General features: G+C 42.8%; 1 protein-coding gene across 23 annotated transcripts in view; it reads left to right on the top strand.

Annotated features, from left to right (window-relative positions):
• C2CD5 (C2 calcium dependent domain containing 5) overlaps window positions 1-24,185 on the top strand; it is a 58,236-nt gene that overhangs the window by 32,267 nt on the left and 1,784 nt on the right. For 5 of the 23 annotated variants that reach the window (XM_058023178.1, XM_058023183.1, XM_058023197.1 and 2 more), the window contains 16 exons: window positions 2,475-2,589; window positions 4,259-4,354; window positions 6,023-6,214; window positions 8,350-8,536; window positions 9,515-9,679; window positions 10,003-10,143; window positions 11,813-11,876; window positions 15,383-15,444; window positions 15,902-16,000; window positions 16,407-16,496; window positions 17,318-17,405; window positions 18,415-18,501; window positions 20,117-20,167; window positions 21,177-21,278; window positions 22,083-22,273; window positions 23,542-23,688. In XM_058023178.1, the coding sequence (XP_057879161.1) occupies window positions 2,475-2,589; window positions 4,259-4,354; window positions 6,023-6,214; window positions 8,350-8,536; window positions 9,515-9,679; window positions 10,003-10,143; window positions 11,813-11,876; window positions 15,383-15,444; window positions 15,902-16,000; window positions 16,407-16,496; window positions 17,318-17,405; window positions 18,415-18,501; window positions 20,117-20,167; window positions 21,177-21,278; window positions 22,083-22,273; window positions 23,542-23,688 (1,877 nt within the window). Of the gene's footprint in view, window positions 1-2,474; window positions 2,590-4,258; window positions 4,448-6,022; window positions 6,215-8,349; window positions 8,537-9,514; window positions 9,680-10,002; window positions 10,144-11,812; window positions 11,877-15,382; window positions 15,445-15,901; window positions 16,001-16,406; window positions 16,497-17,317; window positions 17,406-18,414; window positions 18,502-20,116; window positions 20,168-21,176; window positions 21,279-22,082; window positions 22,274-23,541; window positions 23,689-24,185 lie in introns of all 23 variants that reach the window. The other 18 variants (XM_058023174.1, XM_058023173.1, XM_058023192.1 and 15 more) reach the window with 8 other exon arrangements.

Here is a 24,185-nt window from a genome sequence, read left to right on the forward strand (position 1 = left end):
ACTCTCAAATCCTCATCATGACTTCACATTTTCTTGCACGTTGACTTTGAAATGTCACTGGTGATAAGTAGAAGCAGGTTTTGCCACATGGAACCAAAAGGTGTAAAAAGTTGTAGTTTTGAGAACTGGCACTTTTTTCTCTAGGAAAAAGGGTATTTCTTCCTTGCAGGTGCTTTTCTGTGAAGTACAAGAATTTGTGTGTCTGTTTAGTCAGTGTTTATAGCCAGCTGCCTGTGACCCAGTCTCATTGAGCAAGTGTTTTTCTTCATGGTCACAGAACCACTTTTGCTGCTGCTTAGACTTTTCATGTATGAGGAGAAACACATTGCTTATCCAAACAATCTCTGGCCCTTGACTGGAGGGGAGAGGAGGAATTGCTCCCAAGATCCATGTCCCTGTCACCAAAAAGAGTTAAAAAGAAATTTGACAGAATGTGCCTGTGCTCTCCCACCCTCCATACCCTGAATTTGTCAGATGTTGCAGCCTGGCCTTACAATCCCCTCCCAGAGACCTCCCTTGGTGCAGGCAGCAGAGCAGCCTCTCTCCAGAGGGGTCCCTGCAGAGAAGGCATTTCCCCCTTTCTGTACCCCTGGTGGTCCTGAGAGCTGAGCTGGGCAGCTCCAGCCCTGTGTGTGATGGATTATTTCTGTAGGAATCCCAGGAATTCCAAAGCTGGCGTGAGCAGGTGCTCCAGGACTCTGAGTCAGGATTGCTGAGCATCATCCTGAGCATTTATTGCCCCAGTCACTGAGAGGATTTAACAGTGTTTTCACCCTGAGAGTGAAGTGCAGCCCCTCAAGAGTCTGCCAGCAGTGCACTGGAGCCTGCTGAAGTGACCTTGGATTGCAGAACACGATTGGTGCGGCTCATGGAAACCCCTTGGTTTGTGTTCTGATGTGTATATTTTTGTTCATTGCAGAGAACGTTCCTAGGAACTCTCACTGTAAGGTTTTTTCTGTTCAGTGTTGGTTTCTTAAAGCAAAGGTTGAATAAACTTCAGTCTGAGCATCCAGGCTGCTGTAATGCTCTGAGTTACACAAGCACTGCCATCTGAAGTTAGGTATAATTGAATATACAGACCTCTGCTCTTCCTTTGAATTAGAAAAAAACATTAGTTTAGTTTAGAGAAATTAGAGCCTAGTTCTAAATGCAAACTTGAGGTAAAGTCATGAATGAATACATCTTACTTTACAATATTTCTGTTTCAGTAACTTTTAAATTCTGTGTATATCTGCATCTTGCATTTTTGTTTGTCATGTTGTCAGAGAAGCAAGTGTATGATAATGTGGTTATCATACACTGTGTTGGTAAATATTCCTGGTAGTACAAAATTGGTTCCAAATAAATTCCAGGTTTTGACTTTGATATTTAAATTATGATTCCGCAAGGAGAACTCAGTAGCCAGAAGTTTGTATCTCTGTTAAGTTCAGTTAATTTCAGAGAAATTCCATAAGAATCTCTCTACTCAGAACACTTGGTAATGGTTGTTACTGGTTTTCCCTTTTTGTATCAACAATTTACACAGTTGCTAACCAAATTCATTGTAACAGGTAAGTTTTGAGAGAAGAAACAGCTGACAAATTCCAGTTGTAAATTCGGTGTTTGTTGGCTTATTTGTAAGACAAGAGCTTTAGTTGTGGGAACTAATTGCTGAGCAGTTAAAAAATAAATGGACTGCATGAACTTATTGTAGCTGCACACTCTTGTTGTATTTTTGTATCTTGTAGTTTTCAAGAAAAGCAGGCAGGATATATTTAACATGTAACCTTGGGGACAATAAAGGTAATTTGAATCCATTCATGGCCATGGAGGGAAGGTGCAGTTTCCAGGATACTGACTCAAAAAAGCACTGACAGCATGCATCCTGTATTTCTTCATGTCGTAAATGTAGAAGTGGTTTCAAATCCTTTTGGCTTCTCACAGCTAGAAGTGCCACAGAACTGTCTGCTTGATTAGTGGTACAGTTTGGAACAAATATTTTCAAAGTCTGGTTAAGAGAGAACTGCTTCCAGTAGGAAAACTTATTGGGGTTATTCCAGAGATAGCAAGTGCACAGCAATGTAAAATCTAATTTTACTGCTAGAAATACTGTTTATTACTGTTAGTTTTTCAGCATTACAGAGTATCTGATGTTACACGCTGCTCTTGTGTTGTGGGAAGCTGAGGCTGTGGTTTGGGACTAAAACCAGGTAGAGACTGGAACAATTTCTACAATATCTTAGTGTTACCTGGCATCTGGACAACAAGGAGAATGCAGTAATTTGTGAGAGTCTGCTTGTGTGGGGGACAAACAAGATAATGAGTGCAAAAGTGCTGTTAGTGTTTCCTTGAAGTTTATAAGTAGGAAGGAAATAAAGTGTCCGCATTGAAAGCATGTGAATGTGAAAACCTCAGCTTTTCAGGTGAATTAATTGCATGCAGCTTTGTGTCAGCCCAGTCCAGAGTAGTGAACTGATTTATGCTTTGTCTTTCAGATGAACCAGAGACACGAGATGCCTGGTGGGCAGAAATCAGACAAGAGATAAAATCCCATGCCAAGGCATTGGGTTGTCATGCTGTAGTGGGCTACAGTGAATCAACCAGCATTTGGTAAATCATGATGATGATTTGATTTTCAAAATGCCACAGAAAACGTGTTTCATCATCAGTGGATTAAGAATTAACTATTCCAGTACAGATGTTGGTACTGTCTATTCTATAACTACAGAGTTTAAGAAGATTATGGAATTTCAGTATTAGGCGTTTTTATACATGTTTAGATCTGGGTTTTAAGTTTTTTCTAATAAATGTTACAATTTTTTTATTTTAAACTAGAACTTACAATTTGTTTTGTAGTATCAGTATTAATTTATCCATGAAGTTTTCTAAATTTAATCTACCTAAATAATTAAGACTATTCCTAAAAGTTTATGTATTGAAGTTTCATTATCGGATAACAACTGGCAGACCAGAACTTAAATGGAAGATTTCACATTTCAGGCCCAAAACAAGCTTGTCCTGGAGCCAGGTGTGTCTGCTGATATTAAACAGAAAATTACTCTGGTTCACTATTTTGAATTGCATTTGGGAAGTAGCAAGCAAATTCCAACATCTGAAATTATTTCCTTTCAAATTGATTTTGCCTAAATTTTTTAAGGTAAAAGCACTAAAAATTTGCTTTTTTAAGGAGAGGAGTTGGAAAAGTTTTGGTTTACCTTATTTTCCTCAATTACTCCATCACTGAGGGATAACACACCAACATGAAGCATTTATTCCTTTGCTTGTCAGTCTCCTTGTAATAAGCATGAATCATTTGTATGCTTTTTCCTACCCTAACTATGGGGAAAGAATGTTTAGAGCATAGGCAGTCAGGTACTGGGTTATTTGGTGCTTGCATTTCTCTAAAGGAATTGAATATGGTAGTGTTTGATTATTGATAAAATATTTATTGGAATTCCTATACTGTATTGCCAGTTCAGCTTTATTCCATGCTCAAAGCACAAACCTGTGTAAGTTCTGGTCTGCCAGACGTGTTATGTATGAAAAATTATTTTGGAAAGAGAAACAAGAACAAAAAATAAAAAGAAAAGTGTATCATTCTAGAAAACATGGGAAAAATTTTCTCTTTTTTTCCATATAGTATTTTATACTGAATGCTAGATGTTTTTTTATTTAACAACTTGAGAATTATTAAAGCTCTGTGGTCATTCTGAGAGCTTGAACTCTGCTAAATCCTAAGTATGGTTGTTTGCCTTACATGCAAAATGTACCATTTTTGTAATTCTTCCTAGTAAAATTTTACTGATTTGCCACTTTTTATCCTTCAAGAAGCACCTTTGTCAGTGTTGAGTTGTGAAAATTGAAAGTTCATTTTGAAAATTGAAAGTTAATAAGATGCTGGGGCTCTCAACTTCCCTTTTACTTTGGTAAAAAATTATGCCTTTTTTTTTTAATGTTTACTTGGTTTGCTGTATTGCTTTGCATTTTTAGCCACAGAACTGAAAACCATACTTAAACCTGGTTAGCCTTTATCTTGTTATATTATTTGTGACATGAGACAAAGCTCTCAAGTCTCTCTGTGCAATCCTCCTTCACCTTGTACTTAGGCAATGGTTATGGTTTAAGTACCAGAAGAGGATTGATATTTTTAATGGGTAAAATTGCACAAGTCCACAGAACTCCACTGAGACTTGTAGTAGCCTTTGGCTCTGATGATTTGCTGTGAAAGCAGCCTCTGAGCAGCAGGAATTCACTGTGTTGTTGTTCTTTTCTCTTATAGTGAAGAGGTCTGTATTTTGTCCGCATCTGGCACAGCAGCTGTACTGAACCCTAGGTTCCTTCAGGATGGCACCATGGAAGGCTGTTTGGAACAAAGGTTGTCATGGCAGCCTGGCTTCTTTTCCATAGGGTCAGAGAAGGGAGAGGTTGATTTTTTTCCTCAGAGCCAAGATAGTTCTTCTCTATTAGGGTAGGTTACAGTGTTACAGTGCAGGATGCGGGACCAACCACTTTACTGCTTTTCACTAACAACAACCACCACAGGAGTAATGGAGCTCTGCACCCACTTAGATACTCTGTTTTTATTTCTAACAGTCTCAATAAGGTAACACGTTTGACTACTAACACAGACCATAACTCAGTTTTCTCCTTCGCTGCGCTTCAGGTCTCTTTTCTCTGTTTTGTATCACACCATAAAAAATGACAGATGTTTGATAACTTACATAAGCCAAAAGTGGCTGTGTCTGTATTGTGTGTATATCTGCTCCATTAAATACTATCTATGTGTGGGAGATAAAGTAGCTTGGTTATTAAACAAATATGATGCCAGGTGTTTCCAAAATATGTATGTGTTTGTTGAAGTTGATGAACAAAAGCATGAAACTGAAGTTTCCCTTTGTTTCTGCTCTTGCAAGTAGAACTTGAACAGTGAGCATTGCCACAAAGTTATTTTTGGGGAAAAAAAGATTAATTAATGCTTATTGGTAATTTATTATGTATTCGTCATGATAGTAATCAAATATTTTAGGGGATAGTTATAGTTGTAAGCAAGGCTATTCCTTACGCTTTAGCACTTGCGCTGCTTTTTCCATAATAAACCAGTCGACATGGTTTATTTAGAATTTATTATTCTTTTATTTTGTTAGCAGAAGACCATTGTCTTCTAGTGTAGATACAGTTTTAAAAACTGTAGCCAGAACTAAACTACTTGGTTTTGTAGTCACTATATGACAAAGAGAAAGAAATACTGTGTTTGTAACATAAAGAAAATATCACTTTTTTCACTTTTTTAAAACATGTATTTTGGGGCTACTAAGAGTTGTGGCATGGATTAGAAGTGCCAGAGGGAGGTAAAACAGACAAAGCTCATGCTCAACACTAAATCTGTTTGCCAAAGTCTTATGATAACTAATGTTCCAAATCTGATAGACTTGATTAAGCACCTCTTCAGAATCCCTGAGGAGAATTGTTGATGTGAAACAGAATCCATTTGCAGTGATGCAGTTGGCCTGTGCTTTCCCTGTTCATAATTTTATAGTGGTCATTCCTGGGTTATAAGGAAATAATTCATTTTACCTTACTGTGCTGCCTCTCTAAAGGATGTTTGGTTTGTTGTTTGTATTCTGCTCTTATGGGGTTTTGGACACAATGAGAAAAAGAGAATTTTTGGTGTGTTTGGCACAGCAAATTCTGTGTACAAGTGTCGTATCGTGGATTATATTTGGAAGTTACACTGCTTCAAGCCAGCTCAGTGATGTTACAGTGATGTTTTTATGAGTTGTTGGTCACTGAATGTCCTTTTTCTCAATCCCTGCATAAGAAGTTTCAATGCAAGTTTTATTGATAGCATTTTAGCAAGTAGTGTGCACCCTTTTCCTGTGGTTGGTGTGTTGTAATACTTGTCAGCCTGGTGTAATGGAGCAGAGTTCAGTTGTGGTGGATGATGTGGGCAGCTCTCTGTAGGTGTTTATTCACATGTGCACTTACTGAGCATGGCTAACAAGATGCGGCTGTTTTAAGCTTTCTCTCCATAATGTGTTTTTAGGATTGAAGAAGCTTCACCACCAGGTTGTGGATTTTGCCATATCCCATATGATGAATTGAACATGCCATTTCCTGCCCACCTCACCTACTGTTACAACTGCAGGAAGCAAAAAGTTCCCGATGTCCTTTTCACCACAATCGACCTTCCTGTAGAGGCAATAGTTGTTGGGAAGGGATGTCTCATTCAAGCCAGGTATCTGTCTAAATAATTCCTTCTAGTCTAGTAAAGTTTTGGAGACCTTTGAAAGAATTCCTGTTGCCAAAATCCAATGTGTCATCAAACCTTATAATATAAAACATACAATTGGCATGTGTTCCTAAATAACATTTCTCTCTCAAAGTATCACTGCACTGGTGTGGGCTTTGAATTTAGCTTGTAGGACTAAACCCAAAGAGTGGAAGATGATTAACATATAGTCAGAGATGGGATTGCTATGCTCTGTTTTATTCTTTTCAGATAAGTATGGCTAATGCTTTAGCTCTGAGGGCACTTGAGTTTGGGATTTTTTCTTCTTTCCAATGTGTGACTTGAATAACTGTATTAATAGGAATTTTAAAAGTTGTACCACTAGAAATTACAGTAGTGATTTTCTGTACTTGTGCCTGAAGTGTTTGAGGGTTGCAGCAAGAGAAGCAGATGTTTGCATGGGAGCTCTTACTAGAAGAAAAGCTGAAAATTGAAGTTTTCAGATGGCACTGTCTCAAGGAGTTTTGTAAAGAGCTGGCACTTTATTGTACTGCTGCAGCAATCTAGAGGAATTGGAAAGAAGCTGCCCTGGGTTGTCCAGTGGGAATTGCAGATGTTAAAGCAGCTGCCCTGGGTCATGCAGTGAGGAGGGAGTTGCAGATGGTTTATGGAGCTGCCCTGGGTTATCCAGTGGGAGTTGCAGATGGTTTATGGAGCTGCCCTGGGTTATCCAGTGGGAATTGCAGATGGTAAAGCAGCTGCCCTGGGTTATCCAGTGAGGAGGGAGTTACAGATGGTTTATGGAGCTGCCCTGGGTTATCCAGTGGGAGTTGCAGATGGTTTATGGAGCTGCCCTGGGTTATCCAGTGGGAGTTGCAGATGGTTTATGGAGCTGCCCTGGGTTATCCAGTGGGAATTGCAGATGGTTTATGGAGCTGCCCTGGGTTATCCAGTGGGAGTTGCAGATGGTTTATGGAGCTGCCCTGGGTTATCCAGTGGGAGTTGCAGATGGTTTATGGAGCTGCCCTGGGTTATCCAGTGGGAATTGCAGATGGTTTATGGAGCTGCCCTGGGTTATCCAGTGGGAATTGCAGATGGTAAAGCAGCTGCCCTGGGTTATCCAGTGAGGAGGGAATTTCAGATGGTTTATGGAGCTGCCCTGGGTTATCCAGTGGGAATTGCAGATGTTAAAGCAGCTGCCCTGGGTTATCCAGTGAGGAGGGAGTTGCAGATGGTTTATGGAGCTGCCCTGGGTTATCCAGTGGGGAGGGAGTTGCAGATGGATTATGGAGCTGCCCTGGGTTATCCAGTGGGAATTGCAGATGGTTTATGGAGCTGCCCTGGGTTATCCAGTGGGAATTGCAGATGGATTATGGAGCTGCCCTGGGTTATCCAGTGGGAGTTGCAGATGGTTTATGGAGCTGCCCTGGGTTATCCAGTGAGGAGGGAATTTCAGATGGTTTATGGAGCTGCCCTGGGTTATGCAGTGGGAGTTGCAGATGGTTTATGGAGCTGCCCTGGGTTATCCAGTGGGGAGGGAGTTGCAGATGTTAAAGCAGCTGCCCTGGGTTATCCAGTGGGGAGGGAGTTGCAGATGGTTTATGGAGCTGCCCTGGGTTATCCAGTGGGAATTGCAGATGGTTTATGGAGCTGCCCTGGGTTATCCAGTGGGAATTGCAGATGGATTATGGAGCTGCCCTGGGTTATCCAGTGGGGAGGGAGTTGCAGATGGTTTATGGAGCTGCCCTGGGTTATTCAGTGGGAATTGCAGATGGATTATGGAGCTGCCCTGGGTTATCCAGTGGGAGTTGCAGATGGATTATGGAGCTGCCCTGGGTTATCCAGTGGGAGTTGCAGATGGTAAAGCAGCTGCCCTGGGTTATCCAGTGGGGAGGGAGTTGCAGATGGTTTATGGAGCTGCCCTGGGTTATCCAGTGGGAATTGCAGATGGTAAAGCAGCTGCCCTGGGTTATCCAGTGGGGAGGGAGTTGCAGATGGTTTATGGAGCTGCCCTGGGTTATCCAGTGGGAATTGCAGATGGTAAAGCAGCTGCCCTGGGTTATCCAGTGGGGAGGGAGTTGCAGAGGCTCCCCCTGGGCCTCCCCAGCCCTGCCAGAGCCCTGTCTCTGCTCCTGTTCCAGGCTGTGCCGGCTGAAGAAGAAAGCTCAGGCTGAGGCCAACGCCACCTCCATCAGCAACCTGCTGCCCTTCATGGAGTATGAAGTGCACACACAGCTGATGAACAAACTCAAGCTGAGGGGAATGAATGCCCTCTTTGGGCTCAGAATTCAGATCACTGTGGGGGAAAACATGCTGATGGGCTTGGCAGTAAGTACTGCTGGGATCCTGGGCTGCTTCTGCTTTATCACAGTATTTTTTCAGGAAAACATGCAAGTGTTGTGGGATTCAGAGTCATCAGACATATTAAAATGTCATTTTAAGAGCCAGTATCTTAATTATTGTAAAATCAGGACAGACTTGTCCTTCATAACCAGCAGAAGAGGATTCAAATAGCTTGAAAATGGTAAAAGATAAGATGAGTAAAAAGAGGATGAGAGAAAAAGAAACTTCAAACAGTTAATTGGCACAAATTGTAGAAAAAGATGGTATTCTTTTAAGGTCCTATCAAAGAGGTCCCTGTTTTTCAAAGTGAATTTGCAGTTCCATGACAAATAAGGTCAATGAAGCCTGTCAGGAAATCTTTTGGTTACAAGGCAACAAGGGGAAGTTCCGTTGCCTCTTCTTTGATGGAGCTGAAGAAATAAATTATAGATTTGAGAAAGTCAAGAGATGTTCATTAACAATATTTTCTAACCCCATTCTTTCATGCTAGATTAGACTAGTGAATTTGCTGCTTCTTCCTGCACCAGGGGATGCTGGGGTAATTCTGGTTGCTGTCTTCTTTTGTCTTCTACTATCTGTCTCCTGAAAATGGAAATGGGGTTCTCACAACCTCACTGATGCTGTACATGGTTTGGCCAAATTTCAGATCTTCAAAAACTCAAACTCTTTACTTATGCAAAGCATACTTGGGCAGGGGCTTTAATTTTTAGTTTGTTTGGAATTTTGAGGCAAGTTTCAGAGTTCCACCGTGAGAAATGAAAAAGAGGAAGTTGTCCAAAAGAATAATGAAGTTTTTTCATAAGTGAACAGAAAAGAAAGATCCATTTGTTTATTTACAAGAGGTGCTGCTGTGATTTGCATGTTACAATGCTGTTGTAGCACAAGGATTATGGAAAGCTTTATATGAAAATATCAGGAATTCATGCTCATATACTTGTCTTTTTCTTTGTGACTTCTGAAAAGTCTGCAACAGGTGTGTATTTAGCAGCTCTGCCCACACCTGGAGGCATTCAGATTGCTGGCAAGACTCCAAATGATGGCACCTACGAGCAGCACATATCCCATATGCAAAAGAAAATAAATGATACAATAGCAAAGAACAAGGAACTCTATGAGATTAATCCTCCAGTAAGTAAATCTTTGATTCTTAAAAAATAAAGCATTCTGATTCAAATATATGCACTGCATATCCATTTTTTCTTACTGAGCCATTCGGAACAGAAATTTATTTACAAATAGAGATACAGACTTCTTTCACTGGATTTTGGAAAGCTGCTGGAATTCTCAGATCCCTTTGCTGCATAGCCAAACCGCTGTGGTATTATTTAGATGTATTTCTCAGTAGAATGGTTTTCAGAATGATCTGATCGTTAGAATTGTTAACAACCTGTGGAGAGTTGAATTTTTTTTAAGCTGGGCAGAACATCTGTTAACTCTTACATTCTTTTTAGGAGTTACCTGAAGAAATTATTGGGTCTCCCATTCCAGAGCCAAGACAGCGTTCCAGGCTGTTGAGATCTCAGTCAGAAAGCTCTGATGAAGTTACGGAGCTTGACCTTTCACATGGCAAGAAGGATGCTTTTGTCTTGGAGGTGATAAACATTTGCCCTATTCATGTTTATGCTTTTCTTCTCCTGAAATATATATTTAAAAAATTTTTCTTGCTCATCTCCAAGAACAGTTCCTTGATTGTATATGATTTTTTCCCTTTTATATCAATAGAAAAAGATTTGCTTTGTCTCTCTTTTCCTTACTCTATTTGCTTAAAGCACAGCTCTGTCTACAGACTCTCTGAAAAAAGATTGCCCTGCTGTTCATGAATATGTAGCAGTCTCGAGATCAATAATTAAGAGCTGTTAAGAAATGTCCTTCTGCTTGCTTCAAGCAGCAGATCAGACTAATCAAAAACTCAAGATCTATTTTCATAAACACTGAGGTTCTGTGTTGCCACACTTGATATCTTGCAAATAAAAAGGTTGTATTTTCCTCCTGTTTCAAAGCTCTTACTGTGGTAGATGAACGTTCAGAATTATTAGTTTCCAGAATGGGATGTATTCAAAGCATTCAAAAAACTGCATGTGCCAAGACAGCACATAAAAGAAGATTTTGTGAATTTCAGCTATTGCTTTTCACAATTTAAGAATTCACAGCTTGTGGCAATACCTTCCAGTTCTTTCTACAGCTGCAAGCAGAAAGAGCAACATGTGCAGACAAATAAAGGGTGTAGATTTCTGTTACCTCTCTCTTCAGTGAAATTCAAAGACAATTGAGCATTGTGTGCTTTGAAGTCTTTAATACTCCAGCAAGTGTTGAAAAAGGGCTGGAGTTTGGTCATCCTGTAGAGACAGACAGTACAAATGCCTATCACTGACTAAAATCCACTTCAAAATGCAGCCTGAGGTACATCTGAGGCTTTGTTAATCCTCACAAATCACCATCCTCATGGAAAATAATCTGGAAGAAAGGTTGTAGATAGGAGGAATGAGGGAGCACTATAACAGGGGTTTGTTTGAAAACAGAAGTATGAAAGGAGAGTGAAAAAATAACAGGTTGGGAGAGTTTGGGATAATAAATTTAGATTGGTTGGTGCTTTTGCAAAAAGGGTCAAATACCTTTGTAAAAAATGGAGGATTTTTGTAAGGCATTTATAGAAAAAAAATTACTTTTTATCTGTGGAATCATTCACTACTGTCTTATTTGAGAAGTTTGGTTTATGACTAATTGGATATCAGAAACAATATTCCAGAAGATTTAGTTGAACTCCTGACCAAGCTTTCAAGAGGAAAATCATTGTTCACTGAGCTATATAAGAAAAAGTAATAAAAATTTCGTTGTGCTGAGGATGTGCTGAAGGAGGCTGAGAAGGCAGTTATGAGAGCTAAAGATACCTGGGTTGGTTTTGGTTAGTTTTTGGGTTGTTTTTTCAAGGAAAGAAAAAGAAAACCCCTTTTACATGGAGAGGGAGGAGGAAACACATCACTTGACAGAAAACCCTTCAGTACTGGAGTTAAATTATAAACCATTTTTCAAACACTGGATAAGGAAATGTTGGCAGCTATTGGTAAATGTGGATCTCTTGGAGGGCAGTAAGACAGGATGGATGTAAAGACACACCAGAATATTTACAGCAGCTAGCAGGGCTCTCAGTCTGATCTGAAATAAGAGTGTTAAAGGTTGAATGGGATGGAGGTTGAGTGATTTCTTCTGGAAGCTTCCTACTGGCACAGCAACCTGATTTTCTCAATTATTCCCTTTTTGCAGATTGATGACACAGATGCAATGGAAGATGTACATTCTTTACTGACAGATGTTCCACCACCTTCTGGTATAGTTACAACCATATTTTTCTCATTTATGCTGTAGGCTGCAAAATGACAAAATATTATAGCTTTATTAAAAATTATTTTAAAAATTCCAAGAGAACTGGCAATATTGCTGTTTCTGAAGGTTTTTAGACTGAATTATGGATTTGCAGGTTTCAGGGTAACGAAAGTAGAATGGAGAACTAATTATTGCCTGCTCTCAGTTGTCTTTATGCTATTTCTTGTTGTATAGATATGTCATACCTTTCCCAGCCTCCTTTCCAGAACTGCTGGATCAGGATAAGAGGCAAATATAGGTGTCTGTTATGTAGGAATTGCTCTGGACATTTGATTTGTCCTTGTCCTTCTGCTTTTCATTGTGAATTTCCCTGTGTTTCTTCTGAGAAAGTCTTGGTTTCCTTCCTAATAACTGATACCAGTGTTGATCTCGTAGTATTGAGCTCAGAACTGTCCTTGTATTATCCATTACTATCACCAGTTCTTTTACTCCTGGCTGATTATCCAGTTCTGCTGCAATTGATTTTACTGCTCTGAATTAAAGCCATCAGCCATCATCTTGCGTTATCCTCTTCTGCATGTGCATTATGAACGTGTGTGAAGCACAAAATCCAGACTTAGAGATGTGTTCACTGTGAAAATGAAGCATTTTGTCCCTCTTTGCCTAGTCCTACATGTACATTTCATTTGTTGGTGCTTCAGTGTTGGTTTGTTAGAGGCCCCTGGTGAGGGGCTGGGAGTGCTTCGGCTGCTCTGGCTGGGCAGTGGCACTCACACCCCTGCCCTGAGGAGCAGGGGGAGCCGGCGCTCGGACACCTCAACTCTTGGAGATCCAACAAACAGTGCTCTCTGCCAGCGGGGTGAGCCGGCGCTCTGACCCCTCATCCCTTGGGGATAAACGGTGCTCTCTGCCAGCGGGGGAGCCGGCGCTCTGGCCCCTCATCCCTTGGACATTAAACGGTGCTCTCTGCCAGCGGGGTGAGCCGGCGCTCTGACCCCTCATCCCTTGGGGATAAACGGTGCTCTCTGCCAGCGGGGTGAGCCGGCGCTCTGACCCCTCATCCCTTGGGGATCCAACAAACGGTGCTCTCTGCCAGCGGGGAGCCGGCGCTCTGGCCCCTCATCCCTTGGGGATCCAACACACGGTGCTCTCTGCCAGCGGGGTGAGCCGGCGCTCTGGCCCCTCATCCCTTGGACATTAAACAGTGCTCTCTGCCAGCGGGGAGCCGGCGCTCTGGCCCCTCATCCCTTGGACATTAAACGGTGCTCTCTGCCAGCGGGGAGCCGGCGCTCTGACCCCTCATCCCTTGGACATTAAACGGTGCTCTCTGCCAGCGGGGAGCCGGCGCTCTGACCCCTCATCCCTTGGGGATAAACGGTGCTCTCTGCCAGCGGGGGAGCCGGCGCTCTGGCCCCTCATCCCTTGGACATTAAACGGTGCTCTCTGCCAGCGGGGAGCCGGCGCTCTGGCCCCTCATCCCTTGGGGATAAACGGTGCTCTCTGCCAGCGGGGAGCCGGCGCTCTGACCCCTCATCCCTTGGGGATCCAACAAACGGTGCTCTCTGCCAGCGGGGTGAGCAGGCACTCTGACCCCTCATCCCTTGGGGATCCAACAAACGGTGCTCTCTGCCAGCGGGGGCAGCCGGCGCTCTGGCCCCTCATCCCTTGGGGATCCAACAAACGGTGCTCTCTGCCAGCGGGGTGAGCCGGCGCTCTGGCCCCTCATCCCTTGGGGATCCAACAAACGGTGCTCTCTGCCAGCGGGGAGCCGGCGCTCTGGCCCCTCATCCCTTGGGGATAAACGGTGCTCTCTGCCAGCGGGGTGAGCAGGCACTCTGACCCCTCATCCCTTGGGGATCCAACAAACGGTGCTCTCTGCCAGCGGGGTGAGCAGGCACTCTGACCCCTCATCCCTTGGGGATCCAACAAACGGTGCTCTCTGCCAGCGGGGGCAGCCGGCGCTCTGACCCCTCATCCCTTGGACATTAAACGGTGCTCTCTGCCAGCGGGGTGAGCCGGCGCTCTGGCCCCTCATCCCTTGGGGATCCAACAAACGGTGCTCTCTGCCAGCGGGGAGCCGGCGCTCTGGCCCCTCATCCCTTGGGGATAAACGGTGCTCTCTGCCAGCGGGGGAGCCAGCGCTCTGGCCCCTCATCCCTTGGGGATAAACGGTGCTCTCTGCCAGCGGGGAGCCGGCGCTCTGACCCCTCATCCCTTGGGGATCCAACAAACGGTGCTCTCTGCCAGCGGGGTGAGCAGGCACTCTGACCCCTCATCCCTTGGGGATCCAACAAACGGTGCTCTCTGCCAGCGGGGGCAGCCGGCGCTCTGACCCCTCATCCCTTGGGGATCCAACAAACGGTGCTCTCTGCCAGCGGGGTGAGCCGGCGCTCTGGCCCCTCATCCCTTGGGGATAAACTGTGCTCTCTGCCAGCGGGGAGCCGGCGCTCTGGCCCCTCATCCCTTGGGGATAAACGGTGCTCTCTGCCAGCGGGGAGCCGGCGCTCTGGCCCCTCATCCCTTGGGGATCCAACAAACGGTGCTCTCTGCCAGCGGGGTGAGCCGGCGCTCTGACCCCTCATCCCTTGGGGATAAACTGTGCTCTCTGCCAGCGGGGAGCCGGCGCTCTGGCCCCTCATCCCTTGGGGATAAACGGTGCTCTCTGCCAGCGGGGAGCCGGCGCTCTGGCCCCTCATCCCTTGGGGATCAAACGAGCTGGCACTTCGGTGCCCATGAGCTGTTTGATTTTTGCCTCTTCTGTGCTTCATAGGAATCCTTATTTTGCATTTGCCTTTTGTTCAGTATCTCCCTCAGACGCTTGTTCAAGACAAATAAACAGGGCACTGCTTTTCTGCTGTTGTGGAAAGCTCTACTACACTAAAAGCATATTTTCTGCTTTCATGATATTGTTTCTGCATGTCCTTTCTAAACCTTATTTGATTCCTCAACAGAATTTTTGCTTTTGATGTTCTGAAAGACAGTCCATTAATATTTATACCGTCTGCAAGCTGCTACACAATTTCTTTTCTAGCTCATTTTGTGCTTTTATGTAGGCCCTACCAGACTGGGCACTTTTCTGCTTATTTAACTTTATATTCAGGATTTCAGAATCACTGACTTGCTGTTAATAAATTATTTTCCTCTGCTGTTTAGGCATTATAATTCTGTTTTTCATTTGCAATCAGTCACTGCTGTAGCTCCTTTACAGCCTTTACTGTGCTCTCTGGTAAAGGTTGGCTTTTGAGCTTTTCATATCACACCTTTTAAAAAATTTCCTCATTTGTGCATAGTTTATCTAATAGAAATAGGTGGAGCAGTTGTGGATTTGGGGTGTTGGCCCCTCCTATAAGGATTCTGTATTTTTTCTTGAATGTTGATCTCATTTCTGGTCTAATATTCAAAACCACAGGAGGGAAAATACTTGCAAAGCCTTGTCACATGTGTTTCCTTTGAGTATTTTTATGTTGCAGTGTATAAAATATAATTTTTTCACAAATATTTTCTTTACAGGTTTCTACAGTTGCAACACAGAAATTATGCCTGGTATAAATAACTGGACACCAGAAATTCAAGTAAGGTTATTCAAAATTGAAACTTTTGCTAAATTGTGTTGAAATATGCTGTAGTAATTTAAATATATATTTTGAAAGCTAAATTCAAAGGACACCCTTGTGACATAAATAAAAGTAGTATTTTGGTATGAACAATAAGGTGTGAGAACCTGGGCTTTTGTTGGTTTTTTTAAATGCTGTCATGTAACAAATAATCTAATATGGAAATACGAAAGTAATTACAGTAAATTTGAACTTCATGGTTTTGGCTTTTTGAAAGGTTTGACTGGGTTTGAAGCCCTTTAAAGGGAACAGATTGTTGATTGTGTTGCTTAGCTAACTTATTTTCTTACTTATTGAACATAAATGTTAACATATTTTACATTATTTTCCTTCTTTATGAATGTGGGTTTAAGACAGTGGATAAAATATATTTGCATATGTTGGCCAAAAATCTCCATGTTTGTTTCTAATTCAGATGTTCACAGCAGTTAGAGTGTCCAGATTAAGCAACATTAACCCAACAAATCAAACACTCAATAAGAACTTTAATGATCTCTGTGAGAATCTGCTGAAGGTAAGAATCTTATTTCAAATACTTTTTTATGTGTTCAAATGGGGGCCAAGGAAAATTCAGCTGCACTGAAATTAACATGTGCCTCATAATTTTGGAAATAGACTGCAGTGTGTCTGTAATTAGCTCATTAGTTTCTGTAAAGATAGGTTCAGCCTGTTTCAGTATATTAGGGAATTCCAGAGCTTGTGGAACCCGAAGGAGTCCTTTGACCAGCAGGATAGTCTAGAAATAGACAGCTCCACAGTAAATGGCATTCTGCCCTGACTTCACAAATGTAATTCTTCTTCAAGAAAAGATTAATATCATTAGATGACTTCTGCTATGAAGAGAGTTGTGATCCCTAATTTCCCTGACATAAACCCCCCTTTTTCCCTGAGTAACACAAATGCTCTCCTGTCTCCATCAGAGTTTGTATTTCAAGCTGCGCTCCATGGTGCCCTGCTGCCTCTGCCACGTCAACTTCACCGTGGCTCTGCCCGAGGATGAGCTGGTTCAGGTGAGGGACTGGGGGGAGCTGGGCTTCAGGTGAGGGATTGGCAATGGGTTCAGGTGAGGGATTGGGAATGGGTTCAGGTGAGGGATTGGGGGGAGCTGGTTCAGGTGAGGGATTGGGGGGAGCTGGTTCGGGTGAGGGATTGGGGGGAGCTGGTTCAGGTGAGGGATTGGGGGGAGATGAGGTGGTTCAGGTGAAGGGACTGGGGGGAGCTGGGGTTCAGGTGAAGGGATTGGGGTGAGCTGGGGTTCAGGTGAGGGATTGGGGTGAGCTGGGGTTCAGCTGAGGGATTGGGGGGAGCTGGGGTTCAGGTGAAGGGATTGGGATGAGCTGGTTCAGGTGAGGGAATTGGGATGGGCTGGTTCAGGTGAAGGGATTGGGATGAGCTGGTTCAGGTGAGGGAATTGGGGTGGACTGGTTCAGGTGAGGGATTGGGGGGAGCTGGGGTTCAGGTGAGGGATTGGGATGGGCTGGTTCAGGTGAGGGAATTGGGATGGGCTGGTTCAGGTGAGGGATTGGGATGGGCTGGTTCAGCTGAGGGAATTGGGGTGGACTGGTTCAGGTGAGGGATTGGGATGAACGGGTTCTGCTGAGGGAATTGCTGCCTCCAGGCACAGCCCTGGGCAGTGTTTGCTGCTCAGGGTAACCTGGGCCAGGGTTTGATTTACTGCTGCCTCTTAATTTCAGCAAAAAATTGCTCCTGAATTCTTAGATGGTTTTTCTTTATTATATTTCTGTGCAAAGAACTGCTTGTTTGCAAAATTATTTTTCAGATTGCACAAGAGATCAATTTAGCTAATATGCCAAATATTCCTGATTTGCAGATTGCAGTCACAGCTGTTGCCATTACATATGACAAAAACCAAGCACTACAAGCCAACAAAGCACCTACAGAAAAATCACAGCAAAGAGGTAAATATTGTGAGGAATCTTTCCTTTTTATCCCCAGTGCCTAATGAGTCTGGATTGTGATTTCAGTTACATGTACAGGTCACAGACCACAGAATATTTTGAGCTGGAAGGGACCCACAAGGATCATCAAGTTCAAATATATGTATTTTTCAGAGACGGTCTTTCAACACATAGAGGTTTTTCAGAGTTCATGTACTTGACCTCCAGCAGAATTACTTACTTATCAAGTATTATGTATTTATTTTCAATAATCAGCAAATTTCTAATACTTTCTTATTCTATGATACTACTTTGATTAAAAGGTTGGTGTAACAGATGATGATATTTCTGTTGTATTTTGGAACATGTGTAACTCATCAGGGAATACTTGTTCTTATAAGTAGAAATTTTGTCTGTACTTGAAGAAGGTGGAAAATAAATTATTTGCAATACTTTTATAAAACCCCAGCCTTCTGCAAACCCTTGGGCAGGCCAGAAATAGTTTTGGAGTTCAGTGGAGCACATGGAATAGACTGCTGTGCTCTGCATATGTCACCTTGCCAATGAAGCAGCAGCTCATGCTAGAAACGCAAGTGTGCAGTCGAGAGTGGGGGTTCAGGCAGAGCTCTGAGCACACTCAGTCTTCAGACTGGAATTAAATACTGGAACAGAGCCACATGTTTCTAAAACATTAGTTATAGCTGACTTCTTCAGTAGAGTGGGGGCTTTCCTATCATGTGAAATAAGTGGTAACCTTTATTATAATAGCTGACATAGATCCAACTGCAGAATCAAAATAAAATGCATGAATGGCCTTCATTTTTCTCCTAAAAACTTCAAATCCTGTTCAGTGGAACACAGGCTCTGCTCAGTGTTGCAGCTGGATTTGTTTTTGCAGAACTGCATCACTTCATGCACATGCTGAAAATACCTGCTCAAGTCAGACCTGGCTAAACTGACTTTGCTTGTAATTACTGGCAAATCTTATTTTGGGGTTAATTATCAGTTGTCCATGTTTTCTTTCCTGAAGCATCTACAGACAATGAAGAACAGCTCCAGTTTCCCTTGGAACTTTCCTCTGATCCCCTTTCTTCTCAACCATTCTCTCCAGCTAAAGGTCAGTTAAGGGGAAGAATATTCAACTGTTGTTTTTTATGGGTTTTGAGTTCTGCTCTTTCATAGTTGTAGAGGCTTTAAAATATCTGTACTTCACAGGCTTTAAATGTGCTTTGCTGCCTCAGCATAATGGGTACATTTACTCCTGTTGTGGAGTTTTTTGAGAGTCACAGAAGATGGCTTGGCTGATCATTCTGTCTATATTTTCTGTCTTTGCATTTAGAATATTGAAGGTGCTGCAAGGCACTGGGTGTTGGGTGTCATCTGACAGAACTATCAATTACCTGACAATTAGCCTTGTCCCATATTGAAATGGCCATATAAAGTACCTCATGTTTTCTTAGCCTCTCAGAATTAATCTCATTGTTTTCATGCTGGGAAATACTTTATCTGCCAGATACTGATTGCATGCAAATTTCCTTTGAGTGAAAGGAGCCTAACCTTGTATAGTAAATAATCTGTCCAGTGCAGCACACTGCAGCTGTTAAACAGCTGCTTTATTTTTCTTGAGATAGAGCTGCAGTTCAAGAATGGCTGTCACAGTTCTTCTATGGCTGCATTAAAAATTCAGTTCATTGAAATCAGCTGTCTTTAATTCCTTCTCCCTTGCTGGATTATCTACCAAAATGGTTACTGGGAGGAAATTAAATATCTGGGAATTACTGTAAATGTCTGAGTTCCCTTTTTTGCCTGTTACTTTTTTTGTGTAAAGAAGAGTGCCTTCCACACTTACTTGTATTTTCAGAGGCCAGATTAGTTTCAGCAAAAAGATTCTTACTGATTTTTTTTTAATGCTTACCTTTTAATTTGCTGCACTTTTTATTCTCAAAACGAGAAGCTCTCCAGAGATTGCTGCTGGTGTCTGTGGCCATGGCTGGGCAGTGACCAGAGGAGGGCAGCCTGTTCCCATGCACCCCTTTTCCTCTGCTCTCCACATCCCGTATCGGGCTGATAGGCAGAGCAGTTCAGCCTGGAAATTATTCCATCTGCCATTTCTTCACAACCTCGTTGTAGTTACATTTGCTTAACAGGTTATTTAACATATCTCTACTTTTCTGTAGGATTGTTGTTTTAGAAATACTGGTTTACAGTCTTATACAGTAGTGACCTTTGATGAATAAACATATTAAAATTGCAAGGTAAATTTAGTAAAGTGAATTATTTACACTAACTCTGTTATCAAAGTACACAGGATACTATGTAGAAGGTGGGATTTTTTCATACTTGCCTTTAAAATCTTTTATAAGTGTCACAGAATCGTGGAGCAGTTTGGGTTGGAAGGGACCTTTAAATCCCATCTCATTCCACCCGTGCCATGGCAGGGACAGTCCCACTGTCCCAGGTGCTCCAGCCCCAGTGTCCAGCCTGGCCTGGGGCACTGCCAGGGATGCAGGGCAGCCCCAGCTGTGCCAGGGCCTGCCCACCCTGCAGGGAACGATTCCCAATTCCCAATCTCCCATCCAGCCCTGCCCTCTGGCCGTGTGAGGCCATTCCCCTGCCCCTCACTCCAGGCCCTTGGAAATATTGGAAATAGTCCCTGCCATCTTTCTTGGAAGCTCTTGTCCTGTAACTGTGCCTAATAGATGATCTGAACGCAATTAATTTTGTTTTGTTAGAAGCCCTGGAGGGTGCAAGTTCCCACACAGGTATTCCTGCTGCTCAGAGAGGTGAGTTTCCTTAATGTAGCCATCTGCCAGAACACAGTGAGCATTCTTGGGATATTGGTATACTCTTTTTGGATGAGTCTTACTCCAGGAAGTGTTTACTACTTAACTGAGAGTGCATGCTCTGGTGTGGCTTAATGAGATCCTAATATTTTGGTGTGGTTTTTCATTATAAAGTTAGAGTTGTGGTAATGACAGCCTCTGTGTCGGGTACATTGATGTAACTTGATGTGACAGACAATGAGTCCCTGGGCAGAGAGCTGTTTTGCCTGTGTTGATTTGAATTAGCATGTGTTCCTCCCGTTTCTTCAGGGTAATGAAGAAACGGTGTTTGCAACCCCCCCTTTTTTTTAAAGATGTGCAAACACCCCTGCAACTAATACCAAAAGTCATAGCAGAAACAACTCTTACTGTTATTGTAATGCCAGTGGGAGGGGTGTTGGAGGGAGGATGTGGGGCAAGGGAGAGTGTTCTCTAAGGCAAACTCATTTGTGTTTAAACAGAGGTGTTGTTTCAGTTTGTGACTCTTATCCTCATCACCGAAGGTTTTTCTTTTTTCACTCTGTAGGTTAGTTATTGATAAAGACATTTGGGAAATTTAAATCCTGATCAGCAGCTCTTTGTAAGGGAAAAAAAGCAATGAAAATTAAAAAAGGCTTAAATCAAGTTTAAAAAGCCATAACTTACATCCTAAATTGAGATTATAAAAAAACCTAATCTAGCATAAGTCCTTACTGACTGTATTTGCATGTTTTTTCAGTGCTGGAGTCCCACTCGGGCAGTGGTTCAGAGCTGGGACACCACCAGAAATGGGTTCTTTGGTACTTTGGTTTGGAGCAGTCCGAGCCCAGCCTGTAACTTTTGCTCTTAGCCAGAGCTGCACACGGATGGTTGTTCTCTCTCAGGCAGGAAGCATTGCCTCCTCAAAAAGGAGCGCTGAGAGGAGCAAGAGACATCATCCATATATTTTTTTCTGTTTTTTTTTCTTTTGTTTTTCTGTCTGTGTTTCCAGCAACGTCAGTTGATTACAGTTCCTTTGCAGACAGATGCAACAGCTGGATAGAGCTCATTAAACTGAAAGCTCAGACCATAAGGCGCGGATCAATTAAGACAAGTAGGCGGCTGTTTCTACCCCGTTCTGATAATCTCAGACATATCTCTGATTTCCCAGTGGTGACTAGGGGAGTGCCCTGCCCGGCAGGAGCACTGCAGGTCTCGTGTGAGGGTGAAAACTGCTGGCATTGTTCTGTAACCTCACGTAGGGTTGATGATGAACCGTAGCATAAAAAGCCAAATGAAGTCTTGCTGTAATTAGTTCTCCATACGTGTGTACGCCTACTAATTGTATAACATCCACTGCATGGATGTAGGTGTATGTATGATCTTGGAAAATTGGGGGTGAGAAACAGGAAGCAATCACCAAGGGGACAGTCAAGGCAATGATCACTAAATTAGCAAGTGGTGAGTTGGTTTTCAGCAGTTCTTTGGCCACAGGTCTGACTATCTTGCTTAAATTAGCAGAGATTAATACCTGTTTTAATGGAAAATGCTGCACTGGGGAAACACAACAACTTTCACACTTCCTATAATTTGTTCTTCCAGCAGAATACATGTTTCAAAATGTTGGCACTTTTTCCTTTACCTTCACATTATAACTGACGGTTGTGTGTGCAGCTGCTCGCCTCAATGTTTTCCTTTCGCAGGAATGCCACTCTCTCAATAAATGCCATTCCAGCTTCTTGTCTCCTTTTGCATGCTTTGCATGATGATTTCCTTTCTCACGTATGTGGCTGAGCATCACAGGCAGCTGAATGTTATCACCAAGCTATTTGGAAAACCATAAAGAAGAGTTTTTGTGTTTTGAGGAGCACTGATGGATCTCGATAGTTATTTCCTGCCATTTTTTCCCGTTTTTCAGCTACTTCCCTTGAAAAGGCAAGTCCGTTGGCTGAGGGGTACTTGAGGCACCGTTCTGTCCCGTCGGGCACCAATTCCACTGTCTCAGTTGTTAAGATGACTCCTCTTTCCTTCCTCCCTGGGGCGAAAATAACCAAATACCTTGGGATAATCAACATGTTTTTTATTCGAGAAACCACTTCTTTGCGCGAGGTGAGCTGCGTGGCAGGGCTGCCTTTTGTGCCAGGGAGCAAGTTTGTGTTACTTGTAGGAATCAGAGGTTTGAGCTGAGCTGTGGCACAGCCAGGGAGTAGAACTTGTGTCCCTTGGGGGAAGGTGCTGAGTGCAGAACGAGTTCCTTTGTGCTGCTCTTGTCACAGAGCACATGAAGCCATTTTCTGTCTGGCACTGTTAGGAAGGGGTTAGTTAACAGTTGCCACTGCTGCTGATTTGGGTAGAACACTAAACCAGTGAGTTCTTAAACAGAACTGTATGGAAAAAATGTGTCTTTGACCAGCAGTGGCAGAAGTTGGGATCATTTGAGCCCAAATTAAATGCTAAAGAAAAACATAAGTCATCTATTCTTCTCTCATTTAGCAAGCTCAGTGAGGAAGGTTCACAGTGTATTTGGTTAATTCTTTGGTTAATATATCATTGCCCATATCATAGATAATGTTATGCTGACTTTTAACATTACGTTCTGTGCATTCTCTGTAACTAAACTTTGTGTTTTGAGCATCAAAAATTACACCATGAGCCTGTGACCATGCAACCAGCTTAGAGGTGAGGTTCAATCCCTGAGCTCCATTCTGCATTGGGAAAACAGATAACCTCTGAGCATGTCAAAATGCAAGCCACGTTCCTTTTAATTTTCCTGTCCTTTTGGGAAGTAGCTGTATCTTAGCTTTTGGCCACAGAAGAAGAGTGTACTTCTTGCCTGGGTTGTCAGAGCTGAAGAGTTTGCTGGTTTTTCCCAATTACACATTGCTGAAATTACAGAGCAGATGTTAATAAAAATGATCAGTCTTCCTGAAAATAGGCTGGGAACTCTGTAGAGAAACTTGGATCAGACAAACATTTTGTTTAGATCTTGCAAGTTACTTTTACCTTCCCCTTCTAACTTGAGAAATCCATGTGTGAAAAGGACAGTGTTTTCAAAAGGATGTCAGCAGGGAAATGGTCACAGGACATTCCTGGACTGAGTGCAGATTGTGTAGGTACAGATTCAGTAGCTGATGAGCTTTGGTGTCTGTGACAGCAGATCCCAGCAAGGATCCCATCCAGTCTGTCACTCCAGGCCCCTGTGAATGGTCTCTCTCCATCTCATTTGGGACTGACCCTTCAAACAGGGAGTGGCTTTAAAGCTCTCCCCACCATGTGGGACTCACTGAGTTTTCCAGCTGATAGATGTGTAAGAGAAGTACCCAGCATGTTGTAGCCAGGCCCAGGGCCATCTGTGATGTGTCTCTTTTCCATTGCAGGAGGGTGGTGTCAGTGGCTTCCTGCACGCTTTCATTGCTGAGGTGTTTGCCATGGTGAGAGCCCACGTTGCAGCTCTGGGAGGGAATGCAGTTGTGTCCTACATAATGAAGCAGTGTGTTTTCATGGAGAACCCAAACAAAAATCAGGTACACTGGGGTGTGAAATGACAAGTGCTCTTGTGGTCAGTATGATACAAATGTGCATTTTATGTCTTAAAAAACTAGTAGTGCTGTAAAGCCAGAGCTGCACAACATTTCTTGATATCTTGGATTATGTTTGAAGAATCCAAGAGTGTTCTTGTATTAACACAAAATTATGAGGATGTTTCATAAATACACAGATAGATAAAAGAACCAAGCTTGCTAGAATAAGTAAATTGCAGGAGAAAGTTGCACAGTAGTGCAGAACTTTCTTGATATTTCTGATGTTGCAGTGTAGGATTTCCATCCTACCTCCATGTAAAGTACCTGGAGTTGGTGATGTAAAATGCTCCATTTTGTACATAAAGGGACAAACCTTGATTTGTGAAGACAATAGCAGAATATTCAGTAAATTAAATTATTCAAAACAGTAAGGAAAGCAGGTACAGATGTGCAGGTATTTCACTGTGCTGGTCTCCCAGGAATCCATCTGCATGTTTGGT

Source organism: Melospiza georgiana, chromosome 4, assembly GCF_028018845.1.
Source record: "Melospiza georgiana isolate bMelGeo1 chromosome 4, bMelGeo1.pri, whole genome shotgun sequence".
NCBI classification, from domain to species: Eukaryota; Metazoa; Chordata; class Aves; order Passeriformes; family Passerellidae; genus Melospiza; species Melospiza georgiana.